This window comes from Mus caroli, chromosome 2 (genome assembly GCF_900094665.2).
Source record: "Mus caroli chromosome 2, CAROLI_EIJ_v1.1, whole genome shotgun sequence".
Classification (NCBI taxonomy): Eukaryota; Metazoa; Chordata; class Mammalia; order Rodentia; family Muridae; genus Mus; species Mus caroli.
In genome coordinates this window covers 145,275,476-145,291,794 of record NC_034571.1, presented here as the reverse complement: position 1 = coordinate 145,291,794, position 16,319 = coordinate 145,275,476, and the positions used below count along the sequence as shown (strand labels likewise).

General features: G+C 46.2%; 1 protein-coding gene across 2 annotated transcripts in view; it reads right to left on the bottom strand.

Annotated features, from left to right (window-relative positions):
* Positions 1–2,566: 2,566 nt before the first annotated feature.
* Positions 2,567–16,319, bottom strand: part of Asxl1 (ASXL transcriptional regulator 1) — a 62,118-nt gene continuing 48,365 nt past the window's right edge. For both annotated transcript variants that reach the window (XM_021150019.2, XM_029470895.1), the window contains exons 5-13: positions 14,694–14,814; positions 14,521–14,618; positions 13,397–13,490; positions 12,822–12,974; positions 12,537–12,700; positions 12,346–12,442; positions 9,715–9,820; positions 8,540–9,164; positions 2,567–7,334 (exon numbers count right to left, since the gene is read on the bottom strand). In XM_021150019.2, the coding sequence (XP_021005678.1) occupies positions 4,500–7,334; positions 8,540–9,164; positions 9,715–9,820; positions 12,346–12,442; positions 12,537–12,700; positions 12,822–12,974; positions 13,397–13,490; positions 14,521–14,618; positions 14,694–14,814 (4,293 nt within the window). In that variant the 3' untranslated portion in view covers positions 2,567–4,499. The remainder of the gene's footprint in view (positions 7,335–8,539; positions 9,165–9,714; positions 9,821–12,345; positions 12,443–12,536; positions 12,701–12,821; positions 12,975–13,396; positions 13,491–14,520; positions 14,619–14,693; positions 14,815–16,319) is intronic.

The following is a 16,319-nucleotide window of genomic DNA, read 5'->3' as shown; positions in this document are numbered from 1 at the left end:
ACATTAACAGTTGTTATAACCTCAAGCAAAAATTCTATAAAGCAGCCAACTGCTCATATTAGAGGCTGAGAATGAGCGGTCTGCAGCCCTCACTGTGCACCTGAGCGGAACATAAGGGGTTAGGCATGGCACCTCCACATACCTCTGAGAGGTAATAGGGGTCAAGGGCCAGCAAGTCCTCAGTAATGCCAATAAAGTTCCCATCCTGCCAAAACTTGCTGAGATTCTCCAAGGGACCACAAGCGCCCCACAACCTTCATAGAACAGGATAGTGTGAACACTTACCTCTTCAGTGAGGCTGCTACGGAACACTGGAATCCCAGGGAACCGGCTGGAGGACAGAATACTGGATACTCTTGCTTAAGGTGATGCTTTCAGACCATTGCTGTTAACAGTTGACACAAGACACCATCAACTGGGAAATGTCATCTTAAAGCACTGACAAGTTCACTCAACAGTAACTGGCAAACCTCCCCTTTATCCAATAGGGACAACACATCTCTTGTCCTTTTAAATCATTTGAAATGCCCTAGAGGCATAAGATGTGACTCACTACAGGGCTAGCTTAGCAAGTGCAAAGCCTTGGGTTGAATTCCCCAGCACCACACAAAAACAGATTCATACCTAGCACCTGCAAAGTAGCAGAGGCAGGATCAAACCTGGGATATATCAAACAGTGTTAAAAAAAAAAATTACCACTAGGCAAGGCTCGCCTTCAACCCCAGCCAGCATTCAGAAGACAGAGGAATCTAGAGCAGGCTAGTTAATGGCTAGCCTGATCTACATAATGAATTCCTGGTCATATAGAGGGTCTTTGTATGAGACCCTATCTTAAAAATAAAAAGCGGGCTGGGCAGTGGTGGCGCACGCCTTTAATCCCAGCACTTGGGAGGCAGAGGCAGGCGGATTTCTGAGTTAGAGGCCAGCCTTGTCTACAGAGTGAGTTCCAGGACAGCCAGGGCTACACAGAGAAACCCTGTCTCAAAACAAACAAGCCAATGCTCCTCGTCCCCCCACTCAAACAAACAAACAAAAAAACAACCAAAAACAAAACAAAACAAACAAAAAAAAAACCCAACCCTACCACCATACTGGGAGAGCCTAGTACCAAACATAAGCCAACAGTATCAACAATCTAAGCCAATCTTTGCGAAGGTCTACCATCTTCCTTCTAGGGACTACTGCATGAAGCACTTGGTTCTGTCAACAGCGGTGTGCATCCTGACAGCATGCAGCCGACGCACTTCTTAGGAGTGTCTTTAGAATGGCAAGACAGCACCCCAATAGTACTGTGCTACGAAATTTTGTGCCAGGCTTTCAAATTAATGTAATGGAGACAAGCTTAAGTACTGCCCAATTTGGGGTACAAGTAGCAATCTCTAGGTCACGAAGCCCCACCTTCTCTACAGCTTACAATAGCACCCTAACCTGAGGGAAACTGATATTGCCAATGTGTACACAGGCCCCACCCCTTTCAAACAAGGTCCTATTTCATCAAGAGTGTAATTGATGTCAAACTGACCTTGTGTATCCCATGTCCCTTCCTTATTGGTCTTCTAATCTTAGCACTGCACTCAGTAGCTAGAGTGGGGCTGAAAACCAAGTGTCATCTCACAGCCTGCCTGGCACCCCTACCTCAGCACAGCCCACAGGCCTGCATCCTGAGCTCCCTCTGGGACAAGGGTGACACAAGGCAGCAGCTACTCCCAAGTTAAAAGTTTTACGTCTATGGAGCTATTAATCCTGGCCTACCTGAAGTATTTCCTAAGTGGCAAGTGTACCAATCACTCCATGTCAATGCCACTAGCACCCATTTGGACAAGACAGTGGCAGGCAGTGCCCAAGCAAAGAGTGGCACAAGATATGGCCTGTACTCTAGCCACTGCCTCATTCTGACTTAGAAACAATTCAAATGGCAAGATGCTGTCCCCTGCCAAGGCTCTAAGCTTATAAAGACATGACGACAGTTTGATGTGGCAACATAAGAGGAAATGAGAGACATTTTCCCCAGCAGGAGCCTGTATCATCCAACAAATGCCCAGCAGCATTTGTTGCCCTTCAGAACTTGCTCAAGTGCCCATAAGGTGTCTCCCACCAGGCTATGCCTAGGTTCACTTCCATCACGTCCGTTCTGCTTGGTTATTTTCAAATGCAATTGTAAAACCCTGTACTTAAGCACTCCTGAAGTAGTTGTCCCTGAAGCACTAGGCATCCACTCAGGCTTGTTCAAACAGTAGTGACCCTGTATCTGCCTCACACCATGAACAAGGCCAGAACTAGTCATTGCCAGGAGGTCGCGAGTGGTGTAGATGAGTTAGTTCCTGGCAGGAGGAACTTTGACCATTATAGTTCCCATCACTCCCATTAGCTTTCTGGCTCTACTACACCCATTGGTAATATCCACCAAAATCAAGAGTCCAAAGACCAGTGGAGCTGCCAATTCACTGCACACAGGAACTGGGAAGAGGTCAAATACAAAGGGTGTCTACTTGATGGAACCATCTGGCTCTGCACTTAACCCCACCTCCCCACACCCACAGGCAGCCACAGATGACAGGGAGTCAAGTGCAGGTTGTACAGGTTTATTTTTCCAATACCAATGAGACATACAAGAGCAGCGCTTTTCTGAGCAGCCCCATGGACCAGACACTGTCAAGTTTCTCTTTTGAGACCTCAGAGGTCTCAGAAGAGGACTGGACATGCTTGGCTCCTGCTCCTGGTCTTTGGTAAAGAGACTTCTGAGCACACAACATGGACTTGGCCAATACTGAATTCACTACCGGCTCCTCACTCATACCTGATGGGTTCCCTATACCCCTCCCCACCAAAAAGACAGCAACCTCAGATGAAATGGTGGGAGAGGCAGCTTACAAAGAAAATGAGACTTGCTCAAGGCACACAAATTTTTATACTTCATACAGAAACAGTCACACAAGACAGACCTAAATTAAACAAGGACTCCCAACTTTCAAGTAAAGATACAGAGACAGGGCAGGAACTGGGAAGAGGTCAAATACAAAGGGTGTCTACTTGATGGAACCATGTTAGGAGAGGCAGGCAGCAGGCATGGCTTTGTTCCCCTGAAACCTACTGTGAAAAGTAAGTTGAAAGGAGCCTAGCGATCCCCAATATTGCTTTGACAGGTGATGCCCCTGGAGCCAGATCCAGAAGCCTGTCTGGGGCCGTCCAAGGAACTCACCCATGAGTCCAGAGCACTTAACACTGGTGAGGACCATTTGTCACATATGGCAGCAGCGCAGCCACTCAGGGCTGGGAGAAAAGAGATACAAGGAACAAGACACGTTTGCTCAATGGTGTGTGAGCAGCTATCTGTGGCGCGCAGACTGTAGTAGAATCCCTGGTGACAGGTGACTAGGCACAGGGCCAAGCATAGGTCACAAGTCAGTAACTTCCTTCTCACATAGGCAGCACAGCACTCAGTGGTTTTGACAATTGGTGCACATAAGTAAACGACACCATTTTAATCAAGGGTGCTGAAGACGTAAAATAAGGAAGAGACGTTCATGTTCTCTGTACAATACATCCATTTACAGAATTGGCCAGTACTGTGTACAACATATAAATACAGGAGAAAACGTTAGAGGTGCATAGAGCATACTTACAGAAGCGAAAAAGTTCACTTTATACATCCAAGAATAGAGTTAAAATATAAAAATAAGAAACAGACTGCTTGGAAATGTAAAATGACTTTCACATACACAGGTGCATGGGTGCCCACTCCCACAGAATCAAATATGACGGGTGGGTGGCAAGCAGGAGTCACCTGCAAACATCTGTACAGTTGACTCTCAAGGTCTACAGATAGCATTTCCATAAGCAGACAGCCCTATTTCCAGACCCCATTGTCCAAGAAGGGCTATTCAAGCTTCCAAGAAAATCTGTGGATCCATGGGTTACAGATTAAAGTTCCAAACTGGGTGAAGCACCAGAACCAAAGGTCAACTTGGCTCCATCAACTGGCAAATGACAGAAATATGATATCAAGGTCAGCAGGGGTTTGATCCCCTGGTGGGCAAAGACAGAATTTACTTTAACCCTGTGTGGCTTCTGCAACCATCAACTCCCAAGCTAAGTAGCAGAAGATGGCAGGGAGGGGCAGTGGAAGACTGACATTCCTGCTCAGTTCAGGCAGGTGAGTTCCATCCATGGAGAACCCAACCTTCCGGCTTCAATTTCAAGTTCATTTAGGTGTCAGACAGGTTGTCCTGCCACACTATACTGCCTGACTACAAGAGGGTTTAGGCTGGATGGTCTTGGGCAACCATAGTGCCCCCATCTCCCTGAAAACCCTTCCAGCAAGGCTAGAAGGGTGTCAAGTGACAGAGGGCTTCAGCACTATAAATCTCATGGGGAGGCAAGATTTATCTTGTCTAGAGAGAGAGTTCATTATATCAGTGATATTTTGTATACAGATTTAAGATCAACCATTATTAAAATACACACACTAAATGTACAATGTTTCCAATGGCCATAATTTATTATCTCACCACAAGGCACAATACACAGAGCTTTGAAGGTCCAATGCAGTCATCATGGCAGAATGCTCCGCAGCCTTGGCACATGATCATGGCTTTCAGGCTGCATGCACATTGGAGAGAGATGCTTTCTACTGCACTGCTGTCAGTGAACATTTGTAAGGACAGTGATGCAGTGTGGCCTGTACCAAAGCTGGCTTTGTGGCTCAGCTGCACCACACCACCAGCAAGGCCTTTGGGAAAGGTAGCAGAGCTGGAGGAGTAATTAAAGCTGGTGGGACTGAGCTGAAGTTTAGACAACTTCCCATACAAAGCCTGCTTGATGTTGAGTTGGGAAGGGATGGAAGAAGGCTCCAGGGGTTGACTGAACCCTTTCCCTGGCTCTCTGGGTAACTTCCAGAAAGGCAGATCCACAACAAAAGGCATCCCTTGCAAGTGACCCACTAGTTCCAGAGAACTGTACCCTGCAGCTTTTCTGTTCTCTGCATCTGCCTTAATAGGATCCCTCAAAAATGTCTGCTCTGTCTTGATGCTGCCAGCAGAGACAGGTGGTGGTTTGGGCATCCTGTTTTCCCTTGTAGTTTGCACACCACCAGACACAGAGTTTTTGCTTGGTTCTATCTTCCTACTGGGAAACACTGGAGGGACCTCAGCAGGTAGTGGTGTCTGCTCTTCAGACCTGGGGCACTGAAGGGTGGCAACTGTATTCCCGGGACCAAATAGTTTCTTCTCATGACCACCAGCATTGTTCTGATCACTCAGGGTCCCATCTGTCTGCTCAGATCCAAAGGAGAGGCTCACATTTGTAGAGGAGAAACATGGCACTTTGGAGGTAGTGTGATCTCCTAGACATTGGCCTGGGGCCGCACCTGGATCACTGCCTTGAGACAGGGAATGGCCTTCTTTCTGCTCTTCACAAAGGAAGGAAGAGAGATGCTCTTTGGAATCTATTTCTTCCAGGTTGCCAGAGGAAGGTGTCAGTTCTGTCACTGGATGCTGTGAGTCTAAACTTGGAACCATCTTCGAAATCTTCTGGGACATTGCAGGAGCCTTGGAGGCCATTGCCCTGACAAGACCAGCACTTGCTCCATAGCTCTGGGCCAGAATAGACTCTTTCAATGTTTGTGCAGAACCAGGGTTGCTTCTGGCAGCTAGACGATTGTCTTCCCCTGTACCTTGTAGAGTGCCTCTATCCTGGCTCTGTTCTCTAAGTGGCAGCTGTGATGACTCTAGTCGGCTGCTTCTGTGACCTGGAGGAAGAACCTTCTCCAAGGGCAAATTACCATGCAGCAGGTGCATCACAAGTGGGTTGGTAACCTCCACTGAAGAGCCAGGCCTCAGTGGGCACACAGACCTGGGCTGGCACTCAGAACTGGACAGCAACAGAGAGTCTGGGATCTTGTGTGGGACTGAACATACTCTAGACACCCAGCTCTGAGAAGCAGCCACCCCTCCTGTCCTTGTAAGCACACTTAGGTCATTGTTCACCTTGGACAGTGAGGCAGATGGGTCCCAGTCTTGATTTTCATCCCCACCTAATGACCCCTTTACCACTGTGACTTCACTTGCATCAACCTCACTGCTGTCCTCAGAGAGATGGCCTTCGGAGTCAGAGGCTGTATCTGTGGATTCACTGTGAGGACTTGGTGCTTCAGAGATGCCATTCATTTCCAGTCTTTCAAGGTCCACCTGCTCACTGTCACTTCCAGTGCTGCCCACAGCTCCTGGAGGAGGTGTCCAATGTGAAATGCAGCTCTCAGGTTGGGGCACGCTTTCTGTGGCTGCAATGAGGGAAACAGCTCTCTCCCACTCTTTTTCATCCTGGGGCTCCGGACATGGTATGTTTTCTCTGGATTCTGGATCAGATGTTTTTATTACCTCATAATTTGACAGAATGGGCACCCAGGAGGTAGAACTGCCAGATGCAAAAGCCTCCGTCAAAGTTTCTTGTCTACTACTTTCCCTTATGAGTAGGCCTGCAGCACCAAACCCTAATCCATCATCAGCAGGCCTATCCTGTAGGTAGTTAGCTAATGACAATTCAGATATAAAAGTAGGTGTCATACTTACAGGCTCCTTCATATTATCAAAGGCCTGGTCACTTCCTCCTTCTAATAGATCTCCCAATGGAAACTGTCCAGAACTACTCTCTGAGGGAATGGTGGGTGCTTGATCTTCTCTACTAGACTCACACTCAGTTCTATCATCTAGAAGCAATTTAGGCTGCTCTGCTAACATCTCGGCCACTGGAGTTTGGGAGGACAGAGGGGGCAAAGCCTGACACGGCTGGTCTCCAGTGGGAGCAATAGGGGGTTGAGAGGCATCTTCCAGCCCACTTGTAAGCACGCCTGGGACCCTCTTCAACAGGCAGCTCTCTTCCTTTCTGAGAGAAGCTGAGTCCTCTCTTCTGGCTCTGGGCTTGGCAGCTTCAGCTGGAGTGTGCTCTCCATTCAGAGGACAAGGCGGCAGTAGTTGTGTTCGCTGTAGATCTGACGCACTCTCTCCAGGGGTGCTTGGGGCTCCCCTGGGCTCAGAGTGGCCACAGGCCTCACTACCATCACCACTGCTGCTGTCTCTGCCACCTCCCTCATCGATGGCCCCACTGCCACCTCCACCCGGGCCACCCCCCCCTCCGATGGCAGTGGTGGCCGTCTCTCGATTGCAGTGGTAACCTCTCGCCCCTCGGGCCTGCAAAGCACGGGCTTTAATGTCTGCGAGGGTCCTGGCACCAGTCCAACCCCGGCAGGAGGACTCCGTGATGGGGACGATCCGGGGGCATATCTGGTAAGTGGGCCGACCTTTAGCCACCCAGGGTGGTTTGATACGTGAAAGTTGAATCTGCAAGAAAAGCATAAATAAAAACTTTAACAGGTGACTTGACTTAGGAGCTACAAAGTAAAACTGAAATATAAGTCATCTTAGAGGTAATGACCTAGAAAACTCATTTTCCTAACAATTAATTTGAATCAAGAGCCATTTTATGCTGCAAGAAAGTCTCACCACTTTTTTAGATTCTGGTTTTAGACTCATTCATTGTTTATTTATATGCACACATGCCACAAGAACAACTTATGGGAGTCAGTTTTCTCTGTTCATCAAGTGAGTCCCATTAGATTTGGCAGCAAGCTCCTGTATCCACTGAAACAAGGTTTTCATTATTAACCCAAGCTGGCTTTGAACTGATGGCAATCCTCCTCTAGCCTTAGGCCCCCAAGTGTTGGGATTATATAGATAGGCCACCAAAGCCACCTACCTACCATCTACCTACCTTCCTTCCTTTTATGTATATGAGATTTATTTACTTTATGTATATGAGTATACTGTAGTTGAACAGATGGTTGTGAGCCATCATGTGGTTGCTGGGAATCAACTCAGAACCTCTGCTTGCTCCAGCCCAGAGATTTACTACACTGTAGTAAGTACATTGTAGGTAACTTTACACACCAGAAGAGGACATGAGATCTCATTACGGGTGGTTGTGAGCCACCATGTGGTTGCTGGGATTTGAACTCAGGACCTTCATAAGAGCAGTCGGTGCTCTTAACCACTGATCCATCTCTCTAGTCCCCAAACCCACCTTTCAAACTTAATTTCTAATTGGATCTGTGGGTCGTGAAACAAACAATGTAACAGTTAACAAAAAAGTAAAACTCCAGGATTTTGATCTTGAGATAATTTTAACAACAACAACAACAAAAAAAGTGATTTGTCCGCTGGGTGGTGGTAGTGCACACCTTTAGTACCAGTGCTCAGGCATGCAGATCTGGAGTTCAAGGACAGCCTGGTCTACAGAGTGAGTTCTAGGAGAGCCAGGGATACACAGGAAAACCTGTCTCAGACAAAACAAATCAACAAAACAAAAAGAGGAGGAAAAGGAGGAGTGTATTTTTCTATGTCAGCCAAGAAAAGCTTTCTTGCAGAAAGTTTTGTACCCCATGTAATTCATGCCAGGGCCAAAGAGCCTCTGCCTTTCCCATGCTCCTACCCAAAAGTTCCTTAGAAAGAAATCTGACACCTGAGACAGTAAGTACCAAGTCTCTTACCCGGATGGGCGGGACTTTGGGCTCCTCTTTAGTGGGCTGTGGCTTTTCGGTGTGAACACTTTCAATTGTGTTACGAAAGGACTGACGATCTTCAAGCCGGGGTTTCTTTTCGGGAAAGGATGCAGAGGCTTCCTGCTCAAAGGATTTTCTCTTCTGATCCTTTGTCTCTTGATCCACAGTGTCCTGAGGTAAGGTAGGGATTCTGTCTGGAGATGCAGAGGCACATGCCAAGTTGTCCCTTTCTGCTTGGATCTGGGAAGCCACAGGTTCACTGGGACACTTGGGACCCTCCTGTCCAGATGTTGCAGAGGACACATCTGGCCCAGGGGGACTGTTCACCCCTGCTAAGTCGGTTTTAGCCTCTTTAGAGAGCGAGACTTCTGGTGCAGCATTTGCATCTTTAGCAACCCCTGCTTGTTCTGGCTCCTGTTTTTTGTATATATTCCTTCTGGATCTGGTTCGGAGATCTGGCCGAGAACGTTTCTTAAAATGTCCGTCCCGTTGACGGGTGTTGGGCCCACGCTGCGGCCGCACGGACTCTCCAGAGACACATAAACTGCTCTTGACTTTGGCCTCCTCTTGGACCTCTTTCTGCTGCAGTGATTCTTCTTTGGTCAAACCCAATCTGCAAATCAAACTCACATCATCAACTACAGGCCAGAGAGCATGTGACTCATTTCTGTGAACAATATACACCCAGATAACTTAGCCAGATGAAACAAATCTGCATAGTGTATAGCACTAAGCACAGAAAACCACAATAGCTTCACTGTCAAGCTGCAGTCAGTTCCATGCTTTTATGTGCATACTACATCTGTCCCTTGGTATACTGGACATCCTGTAGATGTCTAAATCCCTTAGACAAAACAGCTTGTTTGTAACATAACCTGTCTATATGCTCCTGGATACTTTATAATAGTCTAAGTCTAACCCAGCGTTGGGTAGCTGAGTCCCTTATGTCTCTGCAGACCTAGTCTCACCAAGTATGACATCCAGCAGTTGTTAGTCTGTGCACACTGAGCCATGGTTTCCTCCTTAAACAATCCTCAGTTAGTTTGTTCAATCTACAGAACCACAGATATGAATGGCCACTATGAATGGCAGATATCTGGATGCCAACTGCCTTTGTCCTCACAAAAAGCCCAGACCAGAACTCATAGTACTGAATGTCTTACTTCTGTCCGTAGTAATCTTCGAAGAACTTTTCCTTCCATTGTTCCACCTTCTTCTCCTTTTCCATTTCCTGTCTTAGCCTGACTTGCATCTCATGAGTGAATTCACCTAAAGAGAAAAATGCATTATTATTCCATTTAATAAATTCTGGATACCTGCCCTACACACATTTAAGTCTTCTGGTTCCATAACAAACATTTAACTGTTTTGTGTGTGCACATACATGCATGTGTACCTGCCACCTATGTGCCCATGCATGCATGTGGAGGGCCAAAGTTGGTCTGTTTTACAGAATTTTTTTTTATTTATCTGTCTGTAAGTGTATGTCATGTCGGCACGTACAGATAGATCCCTGCTGAGACTAGGAGAGGGTAGAAAACCCCATTGAGCTAGAACATTCAACATGGTGCACAAATTAAACACGTCTTCTGGAAGAACAGGGTGTACTCTTACCCACTGAGCCATCTCTACATCTCTACCCAAAGGTACATATTTTGTTTGAAACAAGATCTTTCCCTGGTCTGGGACTCACTACTTAGCCTAGGCTATCTGGGCAGTGAATCCCAGTAACCTGCCTATTGCCACCTACACAGTGCTGGACTTACTACTGCTGCTGAGGTACAACAGGCCACCACAAGGGGTGTGTGTGTGTGTGTGTGTGTGTGGTGTGCGTGTGTGCATGCTTGCAAGTATGTGTGTGAGGGTCCTAGGATCAAAGTCAGATCTTCATGCTTACACGGTAAGCACCTTACCAATGGGACCATCTCCAGCTCCTACCAGGCAATTTTAAAAAGAACATGACTCCTACCTCTATCAGTGGACTTCTTAGCGCATTCTCCTAACTCAGGACAGAACTAATGCCTCTACTATAACAGAGATTTACTCCTCTATAATCAATCAAAAGCAAGCAACACATTGATCAAGACAATGAAAAAAACCAAAAGACCATTCTAGCATACCTGAAAGTTTATCTTTGAGGCTGGCCATTTGGTGGCATCTGGGAACCTAGATTTAAACTACTTTCCCGACCCTAAGTGACGAGCGGCTCACTGTGCTGCTCTGGATGAATAATTAGATCATTCATGCTAAAGACATCTGCTTTCTTTTTAGGAACTAATGCCTTATATATTAATTACCTCTTTTTTTTTTTATTAAGATTTATTTACTATTATATCTAAGTACACTGTAGCTGTCTTCAGATGCACCAGAAGAGGGCTTCAGATCTCATTATGGATGGTTGTGAGTCACCAGGTGGTTGCTGGGATTTAAACTCAGGACCTTCAGAGGAGCAGTCAGTGCTCTTAAACACTGAGTCATCTCTCCAGCCCATATTAATACCTCTTGATAAAGAAGCTGGTGAAAACTAAACACCAGGTTTCCTTTTAGAACTAGCAATGGCGTCCAACAGAATCAGCTCCCAATAAAACCCTGGGTACCAGGGCTCAGTGGTTAAGAGTTTGGTTCTGAGAATCCATGTTAGGTAGCTAACAACTACCTACCTGTAAGGGGAGCTAACACCTATGGCCTCTGGAGGCACCTGAACTCATATGCACATATCCAAAGACACACATACTCATAATTAAAGAGCAAAACAAAACAAAATCCTGTGTGCTAAAGTCCACCAAACTTCTCTGGTAGACATTTTTAAAAAGGATTTATTTATTATATATACAATGTTCTGCCCGCATATATACCTACAGGCCAGAAGAGGGCACTAGATTACATTATAGATAGTTATAAGCCACCATGCAGTTGAACTCAGGACCTCTGGAAGAGCAGCCAGTGCTCTTAACTTCTGAGCCTTTTTTCCAGTCCCCCCGGTAGACATTTTCACACCATTACAATTTATTTCTGAAATATTAATTTATGTCCTACTTGAATCCACAGAAACCTGTGCCTGGCTGTCCCTGTATCTTACCTGTGTGCCTTTCCCCTATTTTATGTTGTTTTGCTGTAATAAACCCCAACTTGGTACATAAACTGCCAATATTAACTAACAGAACTCAAGGGTAGTCTTGGATCTCTCCACACATTCACCATGAAGCTACTTTAGAAAATTAAATCCAGACCTTAGCATTTCCTCTACGTTCCTCTGACAGAGCGTGGTGGAAGTGACTAAGTTGCTGTGGGTGCTGTTTTCACACATGCGCACACAAGGCATTACTGACAGGCACAGGCAGGTACAGTTTAGTGATAAAAGAAGATGTGGAATGGGCATCTCTAATAGGTTGTGTTTTCAGAGCAATGTGTCCTACTACTAACCACCATGTGTTTGTGCTACGAGCAAAGCCTACCTTACATTAACATCCTTTGAGCAAAAAGAAGTGGACCAAAAAAGTACTTGGATTTTACACTTGACCTTAGCAAAGGCCTGAAGTAGTAAGAGCTTAAGTTTTTTTTTCCTTGATGTATATGGGTGTCTGAGGCATGTAAGTCCATGCACCATGTACATGCCTGGTGCCCTAGAGACCACAAGAGGACATTCATCTCCTAGAATGAGAGTGACATGACAATTCTGAGTTTCTACATCGGTGCCAAGAATCGATCCTGGGTCTGCTGGAAAAGCAGGTAATGTTCGTAACATAATCACACACAACAGGCATCTCAAGACATTTGTGATGAAGTCTACTCACCATCAGCAAGGCGTTCTCGCCAGCTCTGAGCTGCATGGGTGAAAAACTCATTATTGAGTGCACTGCCGCTGAGGCGCAGCAGGCCATCTGTCCCCACCTAGGAGGGCAAAGGATAAGATAAACACAATAAGGTGACTTGAGAGACCAGGAGCCCGCCTAGGCAGAGACCAAGAGGAGCTGTGCACAGGCACCTGTCTGTCCACTTCAGGCAGGAGGAGGAGGAGTTGCTGCTGGAAGTGTAGTGGCAGGGCATGGAAGGTCCGAGAGTTTATCAGAGCACGGAGGTTGGTGTTAACAAGAATGGACCCAGGCGTCTCAAAATCTACCTCTTCCCCTCTGTTGCGCTTCATTTGCCCTGCGGTTTTTGGAAGCAAGAAGTAAGGATTTTCAGTTTCAAGGGAAAAGGCCCTAAGAGAACCCCATTCAGCCCTGCAGGGAGCCCCTCACACGCAGGAAAGTACACGCCTCCTCCTCACCTGTGGCTGGCTTCCGGAAGCCTCTCAAGAGGGGCACAGGGTCCCGAGTGACCTCGGCCTGGCCTCGGATGGCGCTGCTGCCCAAGGCCAGAGAACCGCTGCTGCTGCTCGATGGACTGCCACTCTCGCCATCTGCATGGCGGCCTGAGAATCCTGAGGGCACAGCATTTCATTGTCAAAAGCATCATCGGCTGTCCCCATGGCTCTCCCTGACATGCTGCTATCAACAGAGGGATGCTTCTGGCTCCCAGCCCTGAGTTGGCAGGAACCATTACATCACGGTCTGGCTTAAAATATCACTAAAGAATGCCAAACCACACCTTTTACAAAGCACTGGCAGAGTCATCCATCATCACATGTTCACGGCCAACCCTGGAGTCAAGAAGAGGGTTCATGGCAGAACCCAACACAAAGCCCTAATCCGATACAATACAATACACTGCCTTCCTGGGGTATCAAGGCTTTTCTTGGACTCAATAACTCTACTGGTCTTACACTGCTAAATCAAAAGCTGATGACAGAGCAGATCCCAGGACCCTAGTAGAAAGTACCACAACCACTGAGACTATACATACCTGACGCAGGTTCCACGTGGGCCCCGTTTACCTTCAGAGGAGTCAAGACAACACGAGGTAGCATAACCCCAGTCCTTTTCTTCTGTTTGTTTGCCTGTATTCCCAGAAGGAATTTAAAAGAAGAAAAGAGTTATCTGCAGAGCACTACAAGCACTCCTTTAGCTCTGCCCCATTCACTCGTGTCAGGGGCTAGTGATGTGGCTCAGTGTCTAAAGGTACTTTCTGCAGAAACCTGATGACTTTTTTCCAATCCCAAAATCCAATAGGGGAAGAAGAGAACTGACTCTCCAAAGCTGTCCTCTGATCTCCATAACTGTTCAAATGAACACACATATATACATACACAAAATTTAAAAGTTCATGTAGGGTCTGGAAAGATGGTTCAGTACTTAAGAACACTGCGCCTACCCTTCCAAAGGACACTTCTCTGCACTCACATGGCGGCTCACAACCATCTGTAACTCTAGTTCTAAGAGATTTGATTCCTTTTCAGGTCCTACTCCAGACTGACTGACTATCCATCTATTTCACACATACATGTAAGCAAAACATTCATACACATAAAGAAAAAAAAATGTTTAAAAAACAGTTCATACCGGGCGGTGGTGGGGTACGCCTTTAATCCCAGCACTCGGGAGGCAGAGGCAGGCAGATTTCTGAGTTCGAGGCCAGCCTGGTCTACAGAGTGAGTTCCAGGACAGCCAGGGCTATACAGAGAAAACCTGTCTCAAAAAACTAAAAACAGTTCACATGCACACAGACTCCCAGGCAATGCTAGTATAGGTATGGGCCAATGTCAAGACACTAAGTATTTCCCATAGCTTGGGGAGGGCGGGGGGTAGGGGGGGAGGAGATTCACACACTGCTGTCCCCATCCTAGAGATAAGGAACTTGTCACAGATGGAGGTGACAGGGGGCTGAGAATATAGCTTAGTGGTAGTGTTTGCCTAGCCTGCAAAGTCCTGGATTCAGTCCCTAGCACTGTAAAAGAGATAACAATGAATTTTACTCTCTCCATTCTTCAAACACATCTCCTGACTATCTGCTGAAGATGAACAAACCCTGTCACATGTCTGCTTTCATCCACATAACTCTTCTATCCTGTCACCAGTAAGCCTCATTACCTGTGAGGAAGCCCTGTGGCTGTCCCTGGGATTGGAGAGGGGTCGGCTCTGAGACTCTGTAGAGCAGGATGCATTGGAAGATGTTTCATCCAAAGATACTACAAGACAAGAGAGCCAAAGCTTAGTCCCTTGGAACTGCCTAGTCTCTTCCTGGCTCTTGCTCTAGCACTTACCATCATTTTCACCACTCACAGTGCTGGCTTCATTAGACCCACAGCTTTCCACATCAGCGGAGTCCTCTGGCTCGTCTCCATCCACTGTAGCTGCATTTCTAGACCACTGCACAGCATCTTTCTGTGACAGAAAGTTAAGACTCAAGTGACCAAAACCTTTCAAATCCAACAAGCACAAGTAGACATTCCTAAACACATGGTTTTTCGTTTTTTGCTTGTTTCTTTGGGTTTTGAAAAGCTAAGAGGATGCTCATATTCATTTCCTTGGATTTTTCTCAGCATTTGCCATCATTATAGGATGCAGAGGGAAAGGGACAGAATGACCCCAAAATTTTTCCATAGGCTTAGAGAGACATGTCCTACTACCAGTCTAATGCTGGATCCTGTTCAGGCTGAGGGCTACCAGTTCTTTTCCATTACTGTTGAACAGTGGATCATAGGAGACCAACTGCTCCCTAAAGCAGCCATCTCTGGGACACTGAGAAAACTGTTGTAAAACGGCTGGTTGGTGTAGCTACCCAAAGCTAGCCAGGTGAACCAAGATGCTGCCATGTGAGAACCTCTGGCTATCCCCCTGCACAGATCAGCTCAAAGGCCCATGGATCCCAGAGAAACATCACCAAAAGGCAGTGCAGGCACACAGTACATCTACTTTTGAAGATAGGTTTGCAACTTCCTCTATGACTGTTCCACTGATCCTAAGATTTAAAATATTATTTTCTTTTTGTTTTGAGAGAGTGTAGTTTAAACTTTAACACCTAATTCTCTTGCCTCTGCTTCCACCTCCCAAAATGTTGGGATTATAGGCATGCACAGTCATCACCCCCCCCCAAAAAAAACAATGTTTACTAGCGATCCTAAACACTCCCAATAGTACTCACTGTATGAGAGCTCTAGTCCCACAATATTCACTAATATTTGGTATTGCCATCTTATGGACTGGGCAATGGGACTTCATAGTTTTAATTTTGATCTCTGTATAAATTAAAGATGTTGTACCAACCTCCCAACTGTGCTGCAGATAAAACCTAGGATCTACCACTAGCCAACATCTCAGCCTTGTTGAGCATTAAAAAACAAAAACGTTCTCAGTAGTTATTCCCTGCCTTCATATTTAGGAATAAGACCATATCTGCAGAGAACCTGTTACAGAACACCACAAACATCCCATGCAGGGTTTTGCTCACATTCACCTATTAGTTATCTGTATAATTTTATAAAAATCCTCTATTATGTTTTAAACTACTGGGGGGCAAACACATGGGAGTTAAGGTTTACCCCTTTCAAGGTTAGCGCTCTCCTTTGATGTGTGGGCTCTGGGATCAAACTCAGGTTCAGGTTTGGCAACAAGTGCCTTTGACCAGGCCCTACATATGCTTAAATATTTAAGTATCAACTAAGGTAGGAGGATTGCAGGTTCAGGGCCTGCCTGGGCTACATAGCCAACTTCAGACTAGACAATGAGATCCTGCCAATAAATAGTATAGCAAAGCAACTGGAAAAAAAGATAAGGAATAATCGGTAACACCGGTAACTATTCTCTCATAGGTAGAATGTTTAAAATATAAATGATGCTGTGAAGACATTAGGACTAAACTTTAAGCTCACGAAGCTTAAACAGTCCAC